The sequence below is a fragment of the Camelus ferus genome, chromosome 7, assembly GCF_009834535.1.
Source record: "Camelus ferus isolate YT-003-E chromosome 7, BCGSAC_Cfer_1.0, whole genome shotgun sequence".
NCBI lineage: Eukaryota > Metazoa > Chordata > Mammalia > Artiodactyla > Camelidae > Camelus > Camelus ferus.
Genome location: NC_045702.1, coordinates 48936352 through 48956936, shown reverse-complemented (window position 1 = coordinate 48956936; position 20585 = coordinate 48936352). Strand labels below are relative to the sequence as shown.

Below are 20585 nucleotides of genomic sequence, written 5' to 3'. Positions count from 1 at the left end.
ATGTTTTCAGCAACATGGATGGACCTATTGATTATAGTAACTGAAGTAAGTCGGACAGAGAACAATTATCATATTGCTTATATGGAATCTAAAAAAATGGTACAAGTCAACTTTTTACAAAACAGACGTAGGAAAGAAATTTATGATTACTAAAAAGGAAGGGGGAGGGAGGAATAAATTATGAGTTTGGGATTAACAGCTACATACTACAATATATAAAACAGACAAACAAGGACCTACTGTATAGCATAGGGAACTATATTCAATATCTTGTAATAACATAATGAAAAAGAATCTGAAAAAGAACACACATATACATGTATATATACATATATAAAAAACTAAATCACTTTGATGGACACCAGAAACTAATACAACATTGTAAAACAAACATAAAAAGAAAGGAAATTTCAAAATATCAAATCACACCAGTAAGGGCAAACTTACAGAAAAGGCAGGAAATCATTCACATACAAAACCAGTAGGGAGGTTAAAAGACAAAAGCAGTACAATCACTTGTATCCACAATGAGCAGTTCAGGGATATACAAAACAATTAAATGTAAATTATGATATCAAAGACAGTAATTGTGAGAGAATACAAATGCGGGATATTTAAAGTGCATCTGAAAGTATGAGATCAGCAATTTAAAACAATCACATTCGTATATAGACTGCTAAAGAAAAACCTCATGTTAACTGCAGACCAAAAATCTAAACTAGGTATTCACAGAAAAAAAAAAGGGGGGGGGGGCGCGGGATCCAAACATAGCACTAAAGATATCATCAAATCACAGGAGGAGAGAACAAAAAAAATTTATAAAAACAAATCCAAAACTATTTATAAAATGGCAATAACAACACACACAATTATGTTACATGTAAATAGACTAAATGCTCCAACCAAAAAACAGACTGGCTGAATGGATACAAAAACAAGACCCATATATATGCTACAAGAGACTCACTTCATATCTAGTCTCACATATAGAATTTAAGTGAGGGAATGGAAAAAGGTATTCCATGGAATTAGAAATTAAAAGCCAGCGAATAGTTGTATCATGCTAAGTAGACTTTAAAATAAAGACTGTTACAAGAGACAAAGACAGAAACTACATTTAACAATCAAGGGATCCATCCAAGAAGAAGACATAACAATTCTAAATATAGGTGCACCCAATATAGGAGCACCTCAATATATAAAACAAATATTAACAGACATAAAAGGAAAAATTGACAGTAACACAGTAACAATAGGGTAGTATAACAACCCACTTACATCAATGGATAGATGATCCAGACAGAAAAATAACAAGGAAATACAGGACTTAAATAACACATTAGACCAAATGGACTTAATTGATATTTAATTGATTAATTGATTACATCGGAAAGCAGCAGAATACACATTCTTTTCAAGTGCACATGGAACATGATCCAAGATAGAGCACATGCTGGGTCAAAAAGCAAACCTCAGTAAGTTTAAGAAAATTGAAATTAAATCAAGCATTTTTTCCAACCACATTATGAGACTAGAAATCCAACTACAAGAAAAAAACACAAACACGTAGAGGCTAAATGGCATGCTACTAAACAACTAATGAATCACAGAAAAAATTAAAGACAAAAATCAAAAAATACCTAGTCAAATGAAAACGAAAACAGAACGATCCAAAACCTACAGAACTCAGTAAAAGCAAGTCTAAGAGGTAATGTACAGTAACACAAGCTTACCTTGGGAAACAAGAAAAATCTCAAATAAAAAAACCTAATCTTACACCTACAGCCACTAAAGAAATAAGAACAAACAAAACCCACAGTTAGTAGAAGGAAAGAAAAAAATCAACATCAGAGCAGAAATAAATGAAATAGAGACTAAAAAGGAAACAATAAAAAAGATCAATGAAAATAAAAGCTGGCTCTTTGAAAAGGTAAACAAAACTAATAAACCTTTAGCCAGACTCATTAAGAAAAAAAGGTAGAGGGCCCAAGTCAATAAAATCAGAAATGAAAAAGTAGTTACAACCAACACCACAGAAATATCACGGATTATAAGAAATCACTATGAGTGATTACACATCAGTAAAATGGACAACCTAGAAGAAATGGACAAATTCTTAGAAAGGCACAATCTCCCAAGATTGAACCAGGAAGAAACAGAAAACATGAATAGATCAATTACCACTACTGAAATTGAATCAGTAATTTTTAAAAAATCCCAACAAAAGTCTAGGACCAGATGACTTCAGAGGCGAATTCTACCAAACATTTGGAGAAGAGTTAACATCTACCCTGAAACTATACCAAAAAATTACACTTCTAAACTCACTGCATGAGGCCACCATCACCTGGATACCAAAACCAAAGATATCACAAAAAGAGAAAATTATAGGCCAGTATCACTGGTGAACACAGATGCAAAAATTCTCAACAAAATACTAGCAAACCGAATCCAACAATACATTAAAAGGATCATATACCATAATCAAGTGGGATTTATCCTTGACGTACAAGGATATTTCAATATCCACAAATCAATCTACGTAATACACCACATCAACAAATTGAAGAATAAAAACCATCTGATCATTTCAGTAGATGCAGGAAAAGTTTTTGATAAAATTCAATATCCATTTATGGTAAAAACTTTCCAGAAACTGGGCACAGAGGGAACATACCCAACATGATAATAGCCTTAATATGACAAACTCACAGCTAACATCATACCCAAATGGTGAAAACTGAAAGAATTCTAAGATCAGGAACAAGACAAGAATGTCCCCTCTCACCGCTTTATTCAACACAGTTTTGGAAGTCCTAGCCACAGCAATCAAAGAAAAAAAATTTTTTAATCCAAACTGAAAAGGAAGTAAAACTGTCACTCTTTGCAGATGACATGTTACTATACATAGAAAATCCTAAAGTTGTCACCAGAAAGTCACTAGAACTCATCAATAAATTTGGTAAAGATTCAGGATATAAAATTAATATACAAACGTGTTGCATTTTTATACACTAACAACGAAATATCAGAAAGAAATTAATGAAACAATCCCGTTTACCACTGCATCAAAAAGAATAGCTACAGTAATCAAAACAGTATGGTACTGGCACAAAAACAAACACACAGATCAATGGAAGAGAATAAAAAGCACCAAAATAAACCCACACGCCTGTGGTCAATTAGTCTACAGAAAAGGAGGTAAGAATATACAATGGAGAAAAGACAGTCTCTTCAGTAAGTGGTGCTGGGAAAACTGGACAGCAAAATATAAATGAAATTAGAACATTCTCTAAAACCATATACAATAAACTCCAAATGGATTACAGACCTAAATGTAAGACTGGATACTGTAAAACTAGAGGAAAACATAGGCAGAACACTTTTTGACATAATCCCAGCAATAGATTTTGGATCTGTCTCCCAGGGTAACAGAAACAAAAGCAAAAATAAACAAATGGGACCTAACTAAACATAAAAGCTTTTGCACAGCAAAAGAAACCATAAACGAAACCAAAAGACAACCTATGGAATGGGAGAAAATAATTGCAAATAATGCAACCGATGAGGGCTTAACTTCCAAAATATACCAACAGCTCACACAGCCCAACATTAAAAAAAAAAAAAAAAAAGATTAAAAAATGGGCAAAAGACCTACATAGACATTTCTCTAACGAAGACATATAGGTGACCAACAGCCACAGGAAAAGATGCTCAACACTGCTAATTATCAGAAAAATGCAAATCAAAACTACAATGAAGTATCATCTCACACTGGTCAAAATAGCCATCATCAAAATGTCTACAAATAATAAATGCTGGAGAGGGTGTAGAGAAAAGGGAACCCTCCTACTCTGTTGGTAGGAATGTAAATTGGTGCAGCCACTATGGAAAACAGTATGGAGGCTCCTTAAAAACTAAAACCAGACTTAGCACAAGATCCAGCAATCCCACCCTTGGGCAAATATGTGGAAAAGACAAAAACTCTAATTAGAAAAGATACATTTAGCCCAATGTTCACAGCAGCACTATTTACAACAGCCAAGACATGGAAGCAACATAAATGTCCACTGACAGACAAAGAGAGAAGGAAGTCTTTGTGTGTGTTGTTTGGTGTATTCCACTCACACAATGGAATATTATTCAGCCATTAAAAAGAAGTAATGCCATTTTCAGCAAAATGGAGGGACCTAGAGATCATCATAATAAGAGAAGTTAGAGAAAGACAAATATCATATTGCTTATATGAGGAATCTTAAAAAAAAATACAAATGAATTTACAAACTTCTGGTTACCAAAGAGGAAGGCGAGGAGGGATTAATTAGGAGTTTGGGATTAACAGCTACCTACTACTATATACAAAACAGATCAACAACAAGGACGTACTGTATAGCACAGGTAACTATATTCAATATCTTATAATAACACATAGTGGAAAAGAATCTGAAAAACAACACATATATACATGTACATATACATATATATAAAACTAAATCACTGTTGTACTCCAGAAAATGACTATACTTCAATTAAAAAACAAAACAAAACTTACCCAGACTGAACTGATAGAAAATAATTTTCATTTTTTTCTTTAAAAATGATTTTCTGTTACCTACAATAATAATCCATGTGAATCCCAGGGTGTATAGTTCTTAAAAATTTCCAAATTACATAATTAAATAACTCTACAAAGAAAGCTAGGGAAGAAAGATACATACCATAAGCTTTTGCCCTGGTTCAGGGCAGAAAATAACAAAATCTGCTTCAATGTTAAGATGAATGTGTCCTTGATCATCATAAATATCTCCTAGTTCACCCACTACTTTGATATTATCATAAGCAATGGGTACACCTAAAAGGCTGTAAAATTAAAAAGGGAGAGAGAGAGAGAGAAGAAAATGGTATTTTTTTAATCCTCTTTTAAACTAGGCCTTTATCATACTGATTAGATATTCGGAGTCAAAAGTATACATCTCCTGACATAATCACCCACAGCAAAAACATAATAGTAATTTCATCAAAGGGTTACAACATAATGACTAACTTAAAAATAATTATTCAAGATAGGTATCCAGAAACAAAATGTCCAATTATGCAACAGCAGTAAGTTGATCCTTCTTCCTTAATTGCTACTCATTTGAATTCTAGTCACACTAGAGTTAAAGAAAAAATGAGACTGGCAAAAAAAAAAAAAAAAAAAGTCTATTTCTGTATTATTGACTCAAGCCAATTTTGGTATTATCCACCATTATCAAATTTCTATACTAGATGGTATATAGCAAGAAAAGTATTTGGGTCAAAGCTGAAGAAGCCCCTGAATATTAAAGCCAGTGACTTAATGAAGGAAAGTCTCCAAACTGCAACTGTCTTATAAAAAAATATTAAGAAATACAACTATACCATTTCTTTAGAACTGACTCTGACACTTTAGATAACATATGTTGACTGTCAGGATTAAGAGGCAACTATTTCCAAATGTCGTTTCCAAATTCTTAAAAAATTACAACTGCTAAGGATACTGAGCTGGTGGCTTCCCTGCCATAGCCACTTGTTCCAGAAAACGTCCCGACTCCCCCAGGCAAGGCTGAAATCACTCCTCCTCTACTCCTATAGGATTCCATGCAAAGTATTATCACTGCTCTTATTTATCTGATCTCTGTTTAAGTTTGGATTCCAGACAGGACTCTTAAGTCCCTTCAGAGCAGAGAACATTTTTGTTGAACTCTATTAACTTCTAAAATGAGTCACACAGAATTAGAGAGAATTTATCCCTAGTAGCAGTTGTTTAAGTAAAACAGACAGGAGCCACTGGAAAGGAACTTTATTAACTACCAAATTAGGAAAACTTATTCCAGAAAGCACTCTTTTGAACTGCTAATTTTTGCATGTGGTTTTCCTCAACAGGAACCATACCATCGCTAAGACAGTATTAGGGGCCCAGAAAACAGAGCAAGGTGGGATGGAAAAAAAAAAAAGTAACCACAATAATAAAAACAAAATTAAGTAGCTCACGGTGAAAAAGAATGTGAAAATGAATATATGCATATTCATATATGACTGAAACATTGTGCTCTACACCGGAAATTGACTCAACATGGTAAACTGACTATAACTCAATAAAATAAAATTTTAAAAAAAGGAAAAGAAAATCAAGACTTTGTTTCCCCTAATCAAAAATTAGAGAATGAGTCTCAAGTAGGGGGAATGTTGTCCCCTAGGAGGCATTTGGGAGTTTGCAGAACTAATCATAGTTGTCTCATGGGCAAAGTCCAGGGATGGGAGATATTCTGCCATGAAAAATGTTCCTAGCTCTACATGATTTAAATGAGAGGACAAACTTCATTTCATAAATATTTATAAACAATGGGTCACAGTATCTAACTTAAATATGTATGTACACATTTATATATAAAGTCATCTTTGCATGCTTTCAATGTAAATTAAAATTTCCAGGAATATTGCTAATATGTAAATTCAAGAGTAGACTGTTTTGTGTGGAACTACACTGAGAACTGCTCATTATTTTAGAATAGCATTTCACCACTGAAGACACTGTGTCATGTGAGTTGTCAACTCAAAACTTCTGCATCAATCTACATTTGCAACGGATACATTCACAATGATTCTAGGTATAGGTGCAAGAGGCATCTACTACTTCATTCTTCCCAGTTAGTCATGCATTGAGCATTATCACACTGAAACATATTTTACTATATTGTATTAGAGCACTATATGAATTTTCTTCAATTGTGTAGATAGGTTGTTATCTTTACATTTCATTTCAGTATAGTAAAGAGTGTTTTCAATGATAGTAAAGGCAGTACTGCAAAATATTTCTTATAATAGGAAGCCCTGGGTTCTGTAGGGTTCAAATTTGCTGACTAGGGAATGTGACCATAGAGCCTAACCCCAAAAGGATTTGTGTAAACCTAGCAAAATTGGGAAAGCAACTCACAGCATATAACTTACTAAAAATCATCAGGTAGACAACGACAGACACAACACTGTAACTCTTCCTCTTTTATTTTTCTGAAACCATCCTAAATAGGTTTCAGGGCAAGGTGGTAGCCTCACTTGAGATATTTAGAGAACAATTAAATTCAGAGACGCTTAGATTGCACACTTAATACTTTTCTAGAACTACTAGGAGGGAATATAATTGCCACCTTCAAATAACTCAAGAGCTGTCATTTACAAAAGAGCTAAGATTTTTTTGTTCCTTAATAACTTCTCAGAGATATAACTTACGTGACTTTAGAAAACTGCTTACTTTCTTTAAGCAGACTTTCCAAAACTGAAACGGGATGATCTTTTAAAAAATTCTGTCACTGAGGGAAAAGGTGGGCAATCCGTCAGACAGAGGATGCTGTTGAGATAACCTAGTAACTAATATGAGAGCCACTCTCAATTCTTCTCTTTTCCTCACTTCTTAAACAAAGAGAAGTATGTCCTTCTGATTCTACAGGATGGCCCCCAAATCTGGAAACATAAAACTATATATGAAAAATGGTTGATCAGTATTATAATTCTTGGTATGTTCAGTGTTTTATCCCTGACTAGTAATGCATAGTTCAAAGTATAGTGTTTGATATGCACAGAATAAACTGGAGTTTTTAGCACACCTCAGAAGTAATGGGAGGTAGGGTGGGGAGTCCATATCTGCTCAGGGTACTATCTGGGCCACATGGCCACAATGTCCATTTCAGTTATAGAAATGATCATCATCCAATCAGCTCCTCATCTCTGGTGGAATGGCTCCTATTCCCCTAGTCTGTGAAATGGATGTATTAATCAGTTACAGGATCAAACATGTGCCTCTGTTTCCAGATTTTATGACCACCTTGCATATCCTTAAATCTCCCAAATCTATCCTCTCTAATCATTTTTCTCTTGAACAGTTATAACAATCTCTTAATTGTTCTCCATATTTATTTGTCTCACCCTCCTTAAACCATCATCTAGTGCTAACAAGTGCTGTTTCTTAAACTGCAAATGTGATTATGTCCCAGACATCACAGTACCACCGTCTCAAAAGTGTGCCAAGTTTCAGAGAGCACTGAGAGGATGAAGTGCGAGCCCTGCTTCCTGCTTAAGTACACAAAACAAACAAAAACCCAAAACACCTGGCAAAGACAGGAAGGGAAGAGCAAAATGGCCATCCTCTCTGAATTGTCCTCCAGCCCGTCTTTAATCCACTGCCCTTCTCTCCAGCTGCACCCAATGTCTTTCCCCTATGTAAACCTTACTCTGATTATATAGTACTTACAATTTATCTGGTCAAAGTATCCTGACTACAAGGAGAGAGAAAGCTCTCAAATAACCTTTGAGCTAAAAAAGGGAGAGCAAATGAAGAAGACGACCTGTTAATCTTCCCCACCTGAACGTTCTGGCCCTCACTCCCTTCTGGCAGACTCCTTAAAATGAGACCACTGAGTCCAGTGACTTGAAGGCTTTCACCGGAGGCCCTGGCTCCACACAGCTGAGAGCTGTTCCAGGGTCGCTGCCCAAGGCCCTGTGGGAACAGAGGGTGACTTCCCACTCATGCTTGTAGCCAGACTCGTTGCTAGACCAGAGACCACTGCTAGTGCTGAGACGCCTTCTTCCCAAACTTCTCCTGGGAGTGGGTCGTTACCACCCTCCCCTTCTCTCTACTTTGACTAACCTGTGTTGTGTGTTATGTGCAATAATCGCAGTGATTCATTATCGGGGAAAAAAGAAGTTTTGAAAAACAGTATTGAAAACTTTGGATATTTGGTTCAAGAAAAGTGACAAAGAAAATTCCTGCAATTTCCATGGATTCATTAAATTCCTGAGGGGCAATAACGAACCCCCAGAGAATCCCTTTACCCTAGTTTTAGAACCCCTGCTTTCCAGCCAAGTAGTCTAGAGGACTATTAAAGCATATCTGCCCCCTCCCCCTGGTCCTCCACCCATGTAATTCTGAGAGTTTAAGTTATTTTCGAATATCTTAAATATCTTTAAATGCATCAGGTTTTTTTTTCACGTTCAAAAGCAACAGGGAGGCTCTCAAAAATAAAAAACAAAGTATTTATCTCATCCCTGATCAGGTCCAAGAGAAAAGAACCCAGGGAAAGTACCAGAGACAAAACATTCAACAAAAACCGCCCTTCGTGGTTTACAAATAAACGACTGTACTAAAGCTTCGAGTATAATTTTCTATAGGGTGAAAGAATCTTCTGAAGTACTGCATTCCAAACTTTCACTGTCAAATGAGAAAACATAAAGAGGCCTAACCGGTCTCCAGCCCCTGGTCTATTCTTACCCTTAAACCCCGGTTCTGGAGCGCGCTTTACTCCTTACACCGACACAGTTCGAGCCGTCTTAACGTTTTCTTTCTTGCTTACGAAAGGGACCCCGTACAAATCTTGACCAGGGAGGAACTGGCCCCTCAAGGTGGTAGCGACTCCAGAATGCCTCCGGGCTAAGCTCGCGGCCGGTGCACGTTTCTCACTAGCCCCTTTTCTGCTGCGCCATTAGTACGTACACCTGGGGCCCTTCTCATGCCCCAACGAAGGAGCGGTAAGCAACGTTATGGTGTTCTCCGCTCGGCGAAAGAAAAGCCTAAGAGACTCATACCTCTCGGAATAGCGCAGCAGTTCCGCATCCAGTTGTTCTCGGATACCGGTGCGTTTCCTGTTAAGGTAGCGCGGGGACAGTGCGATGTGTCTTCGGTGCGGCCCCGCCACCAGGCAAGAGTAGCGGCTGTTCAAGAGCGCACAAGCGGTAGCGTAGGTCGGCAGTTCTAGGCAAGGCAAGACGCCGGCCGGCCCCACCACCGGCCCTTCTGAGGCCGCCTTCGGCCGCGGAGCCTCTGAGCAACCCGCAGCCATGCGGCTTGTCAGGCTTCCTACGGCGCGCGCTAATGACGCATTCAACAACCGCCTATCTCCGGACGCCCGATTTCTACGTCATCCACCCGCTACCACGCCCCTAGGAAATTGCCTCTCCTTGCGCTGCAGTACGCAGTTCTGACCAGCAGGGGGAAACCGCTTTTTCACACTTAGATGATTGAGGAGCTAGGAGCCCGTGGGTAAGCACTGAGCATGCTCGAAGGCCAAATGTACCCCTCGTCTCTTAAGGGCGCACAGACCTATATTTTCGCTAATGTCCTCAGTGGATTTAATAGGGGTTTACACTTTGATCATATCCAGTAGTAAGGTGGGTTTGGTAGGTTTTACAAGCTTGGACGGTACAATAATAAATCTTTAAATGTTTACGGAATATATTTTCTGCAGGAATACATTCCCAATCTTAAAAAGTAGCCCAGGTATCTCAAATGCAACTCCTCTGAAAACAAACCCATCATCTCTCTCCAGTCCAGCTTCTCTCCTTATTCTGTAATCACTAATTCAGGAACTCATACCGCCGCTTTTCAAATGACTTAGTCCAGCTGTCATCCCAGGTGCCGCTCATGTACCCCCAAACATCAAATCAGCTCCAAAGCCTGTGGGGCCCCAAGCCGAAACGTCAGTCTATTCGGACACTTCTTTCCGTGTTCGATTCCAAAACTATAGAACTGCCTGTGGAAGTTTAGCTTTATGGTCAGAAGGACCCTGGAGCCTCCAGATCCCTGAAAGACAGATATGACCATAACTTGCCGCTTTAAACCTCCATACAGGCGACCCGTTTTCCTCAGGATAATAACTCCTTAATACGGCTCTTAAATTACCAGGCCACTTTATGATTTGCGCCCAGCGTTTTCATTCACCAGGCCCCACTTAACTATCTGCGAGCCCCACCTATGCTCAGTGAGCCACTTTCAGCCCACTCTTTCCCCTCCGCCTCCCCCTCTCTTTCCCGCTCTCTTCTTCTCTCTCCAGTCTTACACTGTTGCTTCTGCCTGGGAATAGGGTAGCTTTTCTCAAATAAGAAACTTCTCAGGTGTCAAATTTTAACTTAGATTTTGCATTCTCTTTCTCTGCAAAGTTTACCACCATCCTATTCTCTTTCCCACGAAGTGATTAAGTAGTTCCCCCCTTTGTAAATTACCACCATCAAGCTCTTGTTTTATGTTAATTTTATGTTAATTGCCTGTTTGTTCCCCTGTTCCTTACCTAGACCCCTATCTCACTAAGGCTGGGACCATGTTATCAGTCTTGTTCACCACTGCAACCCCCATATGACTGGAACAAATGATAAAATAAAATTTGTATTTTATAGCAGGACAAGAAAATTTTAAACATAAGAATTTTCTCCGCTAGTTTGGGCCTCCTCCCTCGCCTTTAGTGTGTATTGTGCATCTGCAGTAACCAGACCTCCGCAGGAGATAACCTTCTTAATCCTCTAAGGGGTCATGATGACCCACCATGCACTTTGTAGATGCATATCTGGATTGTGTAAACTATCAATCCATCATCTGATGTATAACCCTTTGTCTCAAAAATGTATATAATTCTGCTTTGCTGTCTAACAGGCAGAACAGTCCTCGGAGCTTTCTAAAAGACTGTCCCAGGTTATAATTGTCAGATTGGATCAAATATGATTTTCCATTTCTTTCTTGGATCGACTACTGATTAATTTTTTCATGGACACCATGCATCTTAAATGAATGAATGAAATAACAGATTTATCACTCACAGGCTAAGTGAAGAAATAGGATCTAAATATATAACACATATTAGACTGCATAAGTGCCAAGAGAAATGTCTATCAATTAGTAGTGTGAGTACCTACACACTCCCACCTTTCCTAGGTACTACAGAAGCCTCTAACCTCTCCATACCTGTTTCCACTTGTAAAAATAATACTTCTCCTGCCTACTATAGAGATGATAGAAGTTTCAAATAAGTAAAAAGCGTTTTCTTTAGTATTCTTTAATTGAATTCTAATTTAGCCTGAGATGAGAATGGTATGAAACAGCTTTCAAAGCCCAATGATAAACACGTGAAGTCCATAAAAGGGAACTATAACAGCCTTTACCTCGATGTTGCTGCAAAGTCCTCCAGCAGCCCTGTGCTGGACCCCTTTGTTCAGTGTTCTTATGCTTAGCCAAACATTAAAATCCCCTGAGGAGCTTTAGTATCACCTGATGCCTAGAAGGCACTCCAGACCAATTAAATAAAAAAACCTCTCCTTGAAGTCAAGATGCATCTAGATTGTCTGCAGCTGATTTGAATGAAAACAATTTCTCCAAAAGCAATTTAGTTTAAAAAAAAAAAAAAAAACGCTGGATATCAGGACAATTCAGTCAAAACAACTCACCTGAAATCAATTACCCCAGTAATGATTTTTGACAAAGTTAAAATATGGAGTAGTTTTGTAACCCTTTGTATGTACAGAGGTCAGTTAAAGATTTGCTTGTTTGATTTTGAAATTTGTTTTCTACTCTTTAGTCTTTTAAATCCTGGTTTGATGGTTAGCCACTATCCACACTCTGCATGATTTGAAATAGTGAAACAGTGATTCAGCCTGCATGTAAATGTTCACCACCATGAGGTGACTTTACCAAATTAGCCTGTTCCACCTACTAGCTCAGGGAAGAAGAAAACAAGGTACAATGTGATTCCTCCCACCCATCTCCCATCCTACACACGTACAAAGTTTATTTTATCAAGAACCTATAGTCAGTCTGCACCATCTTCTTTTTCTCTAAAATTTGATCAAACTGCAACAGAAAGTCAGGCATCGATGGTCCCAGTCTCACGAAAAGCCCTGTCAAGCCAATGGCAAGTCTGTGGTAAGAAAATCCCCTTTCTACAAGAAGAGAAGGTTAGAAATGACTTTGACCTCAAGTCCACTGACCCCAAAGGAATAAATGTTCCTGCAACTTGCTATATATATATATATTTTTTTTTTAAACCTCTGATTCCTCTCTCCAACACGCGCGCACGCACACACACACACAGCATGTTATGTGTGTTTCTATTTCTTGCAATCAGAGAATCCCTAGAGCAATGTAAATGTGCAATAATTTGGTGGTTTTGCCTAAATAAATTACAAAGTAATTTGTGCCACATGCTTTGATTTTTACAGGAAATATGCACACTTATATGATTAGAAAAGACTACGGATATAAAAATACCATGTGTTAATATTAGTTATCTCTTGAGGGTGGGTTGGTTTATGGCTTTGTTTTCCCTCAAGCAAATTTTTCATATATTATTGCTATGGACATACATTGCTTCATACTAAAAAAAAAAATCAGCAAAAGGATTCCTGTTGTTGAAGATTTTGGTTATTACAAGAAATTCTCTATTTTTAGACAGTTTAATGTAGTGCAAGGTGAAGAGCCTGGGTGCTAAAGCCACAAGCTTCTTTCCTTTTTTTTTTTTTAAAGCTGAAATTCTTAGAGCTGACTTTTATGAAGAAATTGAATTAGTCAGGAAGTGTGAACTGTGTGCAGATTTACACAAAAATTTCATGTAAAGGGTATTTCAGGCAAAAATGCTGTTTCATCAATTGGTTTTTGCTGTATAACAAACCATTCCCAAATTTAGTGGTGTTAAATAACAATCACAAATTTAACTCAAAACTCCATGAATACAAATTTGGGCTGGCCTCCCTCATGCATCTGTGGGCAGATGTGGCTCTAGACGTCTCTTACTCCAGCAGGTTAGAGTTGGCCTGCTTTCCTGGCAGCTGTGCACATTTCAGATAGAGAGTGAGAGAGAGAAACATACAGGATCTCTTGCCTAGGCTCTGGAACTCACACAATGTCAATCCAGTGCATGCATCTCAAGTATTTTGTCTTCGCCTAAGACAGGATGAGGGGTTACTTTTATCATCTACCAGATGGACACTGGAAATTCCTAAAAATGCCCATCCTGGACAAAAAGTTATAATAGGACTGATAGGAAGGGTTTCATCACCTTTCTGGGTTGATTTTACCAAACTGGTAGGATGAATGATGATTTTATCAACATCACAACCACCACCACGATCATTATCTTCAGCTAAGGTTTATTACAAACCTGGCAGGCACTGTGCTAAGTGTTTTATACAAACCATCAGCACAAAATCTTCATGCACTGTTGGGCTGTACCTCACAGGCCTATAAGGCCTGTACTTCCCCAGCTTCAAGACTGAAGAAAGAACCTGGAGTCAGCCACAGAGACATCCATGGTTTAATAAATGAGGGTATCTTACATATCAGAAGCAAGGTCCTGGAGAAGTACCCCACTGTGTGCAGCAAACGGCTGGCTGGCTGGCAGGACAAGGCGGCAGTCCTCGCTCCTGGGGGGTGAGGAGAAGTTAGCAGTTATAGGGGGAGTTGACATCAGGTTGGCTCATTGGTTACCAGGGAAATCAGCAGAGAGGCATGCCCCTCACAGCCCCTTTCATAAGCTTTCCTAGTGGAGATGTTCTGATCTAAAGCTAGAACAGTCATTAGCTGGGGCGGGGGCAAGTATGTAGGGAGGTCAGTTGTGTGAGTAGGTGTAGGAGAAGCAGGCACTAGTCCAGCAGGGGATGTACAGTGAGCAGGAGAACAGCCATCCTGGGTGGCCTGATATTTCACTTCCTGTAATTTTTATATATATTTCAGATAAGGAAACCAGATTCTAAAGAAGATCAAAAAATGTAGGCCCCACGTTGGTGGCAATTTTATCTGTATTGTTAACAGCTACAAGCTGACTGCCTACAACATATTTCTTGAGCAAAGGACTGACTTTCCTGAGGAGAAACAGCTGTTAATCAATTGAGGGTGGAACCCAGTCATGACTTATTTCACAGCTCATGCTGTGAATTACTAAAAATCTTCACTTTTCCTGGATACATGACTAACGCTGATAAAGGAAGAAATTGTAAGAGTCAGAGAAATGGGTGGCTTATTTTACTGAGCCTCTGCCTAAAAAAATATTAAAGTTGGAATCCGACCAAACTGGTAAATACTACTGTTTTAACAGGCTTGGGAAGATGTCAAAGGGACACTGGTTTTGGCCAAACTATAAGTATCGGCAGTCTCGCAGAAAGTAATTCAGATGACGTGACATGGCTTGTAGGAGCCAGATGCTACAGTCAGGCTGTCTGGGTATCATCTTTACTCTGTCACCTTGGACAACTTGCCTGGCCCCTTTAAACTTCAACTTCCTATTGAAAGCAAAAGATAACAAACAAAAAACTGCAACTTCCTAATTTGTAGGGTAAAGGTATGGTGATATGGACAGCCGTGAGGATGAAAGATGATAATGACAGTGCAATACTAGGCACAGTGACTCATCTATATGAAGTGCTGAAGAATAGATCTTTGTTTGAACCCATTTCAGTTTAATATGTTTAATTCAGTCTGATCAAGGCTATAAAGCTGAACATGGGAGCAGGAGTTTGTGATCTTTTTGAATGAAAAGCAAGGTAAAGCCCTGTACATAAGAGGAAACTTTGGAAAAGAGTATGACTGAAAACTGGGAAATGCCTTGGCCCCATCCTGGGAATGATTTTGTTGTTGCTGTTGTGTTTTGGGTTATTAGCATGATTAATTTCAGCTCCTCTTCAACGTACTGGCATTTTAAAGCAGTCTATTTACATAAACATGTGATTCAGCTTAAAACAATTAAAGATCTCAATACAGTAGCCTCTGAAAATGTTTTATTGATAAAATTCACTCTAGATACATAGTGACACAAATTTGCAATTTCTTTTGTCAGTAGGAAAAATTAAAATAGCGTCAGTACAAACTAGTTATTTGAAATAAATGTACTCACGTTGGGAAACAGTTCTAATTTAGTAGTTCAGTAAATTGTGAAATACAGCACTTTTAGGGAAAATCCATGTATGAAATTTACCTAATGGGTTTTGGAAATGAAACAGAAACCAAAAATCTGAACACTACACCAACCATGCAGACTACTTGTAATTCACAAATATGTCAGCAGATGGCAAACATGAACTTTAAATTGTAAACTTTTGCTTTAGCCCAAAGTACTGTAAGAATGGCAAAAATCAAGGCAACTGTTTATTGACAGTTGTTTTTACCTACGATCCTTTAAAAAAAAGGACTAAAGGACTTAGGATTAAGTTTTGACTCTGAAGGCCCTTCCTACCGGCTTACTAGATTGTTTAACTAATAGACATAAACCTTGTTTGCAATGAAGAAAAAGAAATAATAGAGCTCATTATATTACATTTCATTGAATAAAATAGATTTTTACATTTTGCAAGCTATAGCTGTTACTGAAAATACACAGAAATGCAATGACTCAAATGTATCTGTCTGTAAGTTAAGACTTGATTAATTTAATAAAGTTATATTTTATTGCTGGTCCTCAGTAAGGTCCCTGGACCAGCAAAAACTATTTCTAAATTGGTTAGAAATGCAAATTCTCAGGCCCCACCCAGGGTTCCTAAATCAAAACTCTGGGGATGGAGCCCAGCAATACCTTTTACCAGGCTCTCCAAGTGATTAGTATTACCTGCTGAAGTTTGAGAACCAGTGCCTCCAAAGAGGTTTGAAATACAGAAGAGAGGCTCTTAACTGATAGTTTTTAACTTAGGTATAATTGATATAAATACAGTGATAATCAATAATATATTTTATATGATTTAGCATTCAAACACAGTAAAGTTTGTAAAGTAAGTAACATAAAATAGTACATGACTTACACAGACTCAGACGAGTAGAATGCCATTACTTAATTTCCATGCATTTCTCATACCGAAAGAAGAATTTCAATTTATGTTCCCCTCTGCATTACACTGAAAGGGATAACATTCTGGTAAATTTTGTGTTAGAACCTAAATAATGAAACAAATTCAAACTAAGTCAAAATAGGATTATTTCCAAGGAGTAGAGAACAATCTTCATGAAGGAAAACAATTTTCTACAAAATGTGTGTTATTCTTATTTCTATTAACACATACTTATGTTCTCTTTTCTGAGGCACAGACAAATCCTTTGCAATCCGTGTCACTGAAATCAATGGCCCAGCCATGTTAAATTTACAACAAATACACTTGTGCACACTTTTCATTTGTAAATAAGAGAAGGCATACAAAATTGTTTATCTATGTGATAATTTCATCCAAAACATGACTATGCCTCAATTATCTTGCTACTTGAATTGCTTAATTCAAACTTTCTCAAAGAACACAACCTACTTGTTCCCATGAAGAGGCAGTGTTTACTCAACTTTTTCAGTCTAGAGGCAATCTTTTTTCTCATCCATAATATATAAATACAGTTTTCACAGTTTTAATAAATAGATTATTTGTAAATCACATTAGGTGCTTATGAGGGTAAGAAAAAGAACAATAAATTTAAGTACTCATCATATTTTCACCCTCTAGATATGCAGTTATTTGTGTCTGACTTTTGCGGTAACCAGATATAATAATGTTGAAACACCCTGATCTTTATGCTTGGATTTTATCTCCTGGCTGTAGTTTAGATGTTCTGAATATTACTGAAGAAAGTGTATTAGAATTCTCTCTCTCTCAAAATACAAACACATTTATACAAACACATACATGTATATATATGTTAGCACACACTTTTATATATATACATTTGTTTAAACCTAAACTTTAAAATATAGACTTAGATAAAATCATAAAATCATACCAATATTTAACTTTAGCCACCTGAGGTTGCAAGTATCTAGGTATCTATCAGTCATTACCAGGAAGGCACCTACAGAGCTCTTTTGGATGAAAGATTCTACTTAAAAAGGATCATCTTAATAAATTGAATTCAGGATGTGTGTTTGTGTCTGTGGGTGTACACTTGTAGGTGTGCACTGGTTTGGTTGGGAAGAGGTAAAGAAGGTCTCAGAAGGAGTGGGCTACTTTCTGAGGATTTGATGTCATCTTTACATAGCTTCCTGTCCTTTGATGAAAACTAGGGCTAGCATTTCTCCTAAGGCCCTGTTTCCTTCTCAGTTAGACATTACTGCAGCAAAATTTCAACACCCCTCTTGCAAGGTTTTCAAATCCAAGGAATCTGGCCAATGAAATTAACCATGGTGCTTTGCAAGGGTATCTGTGGAAATTCTCGTTTACTTCCATCTGTCTTTAGCTTGCTGCAGAACAAAAAGAGAACACTTTCCTTTTTTATGTTTTTGAATATTACTTTAAAGCTGTAGTTTAATCAACCACCTGCTGGCTGCAGAGTTTTGTGTAGGTGTATACTCGCAGATCTTTGACATTAAATATATTCCAAAGAACGTGGTATGGAAAGTTTGAGGGTGGAAAGTAGCTAAAAATGAAATTTAGAGATGGTGCATTTTGATACAGAATTTACTCTCAAGTCATTACACAAAATCCATATTAATAGATCATATTCTCCACTTCCTCTTCTGGCTACAGGGTGCCATCAATACTTTAAGGCTTTGGAAATTATTACAGTAAAGGAATTTATCTTTATCTAGTGGCAAAGTGGACATTCTCGGTTGTGAAAGAAAGCAACAGTGGGCAGAATTCGTGCAGGAAGACACTACATAAAAGCCGCATTTGTCGGTAAAATAAAACTCTGAAACTCCAAAATTCACATGGAAATGGGTATTTCTGGGTGAGGAGGACCAAAGTGTCTCACTTTCTCTTGATGTTTCTTGTTGTGGTTCCTGCTGTCATGCACCATACCTGCTTTAGGATGATACTTACGGATAGTGCTAGCTCTGCTTGAAAAAACCTCTTCCTCTGATGGTGATTTTTTTTTTTTTTTTTTTTTTTTTTGGTGCAGGTGAGTAGGCTAAAGATTTAAAAGAAAAGGCAGATACTACAAGAAATTAACATATCTAAAATATAAAGGCAGAATTTTGTTCATTATGAAATTAGTGTTCTTTGTAGCTTACTGATCTAACTCCCTTATGAAACCCAGGGGGGAAGTCATCTTGCTTTGGTTTCTCACTGACAGCTCCCTCACTACCTCCAATGACCTCCTAGATTTTTCAACTTCTTTACATTCAAGGTATAGAGAGCTCAAGTTCTCCCTTTAATTATCTGAGATCCTTCCTTTGAATTCCCATTTTCAATTTGAGCACATGCCTGTTTGCCGGGTAACTAACACCACTGAAGTCCTGTTAGTTTAGAGTGAGGTGTGTAGCTGCGATGGTCAAAGCTTGACAGCTAGAGAGATAAAGCCTCAGGTCCAAGAACAGGGGCCAGAAACTGAAATCAAGGCAGTGCCACACATCAGATATTTGGATCTGAAATCAGAAGCAGCAGAACAAGTCAAGTGGAGTGGTTTGTATGGGATGGAGTGGTGGTTTGTTTTTTGGACCTAAGTGTATATAAATTGCATGCTTTGGTTGAATGACTTTGAGATTCATGGATACAGAAACCAGAAATGACCTTACCTTTTAGGTGAAATATTGATGTCTTCCCACCTTTTCCATATTTCAAGTAAAATAAATGCTATTGATATGACAGAGGAATATTCACATTTATAGACAATGTACGTTATAAGAGTGCTTAATAAATGGCTGTCTTTTTACCTGCTGCACTGCCATCTTTTTTGCTGATGGATAGTAAAATAGGCTAATGTTACCTCTCTATCATGACCTGAAAACATGATATTCTTTCCAGAAATGTGTTTTATTATAGAGGATACAGAGCCTTCATTTTATTTTATTTGTTTTTCTCAGATATTGATGTGAAAGTATCAATATACTTGGAAGACAGAAAAGGCAGTGACGTCCAAATCTCAGAAGACTGTGTGGATAGTCATGGGGGCGGCGGGCGTCTAGACAGCTTAGAGGCCTTAGAGCCCGTTTATATGAAAGAGGTTGAGTGTTACCTCTTTCTTTGGCTGATTTACAATGAGGGGCAGGGCGAGGGACAGTGTTGGCTGGTGCAGCCACCCACAGAGTAACCTGTGGCTTTTCTTTCCCGGGGAAGTGAACTTGGAGGGCCTGGAGGGATTTCTTCTAGCCCTTCTTCCAGATGCTGTGGAATGTTTGAGGTCCATGGTCTTAGTGAGTAGTTAGGGACCAATATCCAGATTGACTAATAAGAAGGTGCAATCATGAGTCCTGATCCCTTGTGGTCAATAAAAGATTTGATGCAAATTTGACAAGATTTTAGGTTTTCCCGTGAAGCATCTAGTCTCTCTGGCAATCCTCAGTAACAACACATTTTGACTTTGAGGGCAGGGCTTGCCATGCGCTGTGAGGCTACAGAAGCAGAACCTTTGGATGTTAAGGCAGGAAAGATGTTGAAATCAGTAGTCTAGCTGATGGGAAGGAAAGTGAAGATGGACCCGAGTTCTGAAAGATTCCCAAGTAAATGAAAGTGATCTGACCGCAGTTAATCGATGTAGGTAATACTGAACTGTTAACATAGTGAAATAAATTTTTTTAGATCTAGAGTTTGACTTTTTACAGTATATTTCTTGGGAAATACTTTCCTAGTAAAAGACTTTGTATTCAGTAAAAAGAGTTTTTGTTTTTTTTTAAATTCTTCTGTATAAGTTTACTAGGCATACACATTTCCAGCAATTTCTGAATTGGTTTCCTCTGCTATGAGTAACTGACAACCTGTGATTTATGGACTTGGAATAATTGAATTTCTTGGCTGTCATATCCTTTGAGTAAGAAATATTACATATGTTTCCAGAAAAATGATTTAAGGGAGAAAAGAGTGAAGTGATGCCAAGTTCTGAAACTTTATTTGGAAACTCTGTTTTAACCAAATGG

The 20585-nt window shown here is 37.6% G+C and overlaps 1 protein-coding gene across 1 annotated transcript in view; it reads right to left on the bottom strand.

Annotated features, from left to right (window-relative positions):
* Positions 1 to 9901, bottom strand: part of TWISTNB (TWIST neighbor) — a 35804-nt gene extending 25903 nt beyond the window's left edge. Inside the window, exons 1-2 of the mRNA XM_032483881.1 lie at positions 9598 to 9901; positions 4719 to 4860 (exon numbers count right to left, since the gene is read on the bottom strand). Coding sequence (XP_032339772.1) covers positions 4719 to 4860; positions 9598 to 9851 — 396 coding nt within the window. The 5' untranslated portion in view covers positions 9852 to 9901. The remainder of the gene's footprint in view (positions 1 to 4718; positions 4861 to 9597) is intronic.
* Positions 9902 to 20585: the final 10684 nt, after the last annotated feature.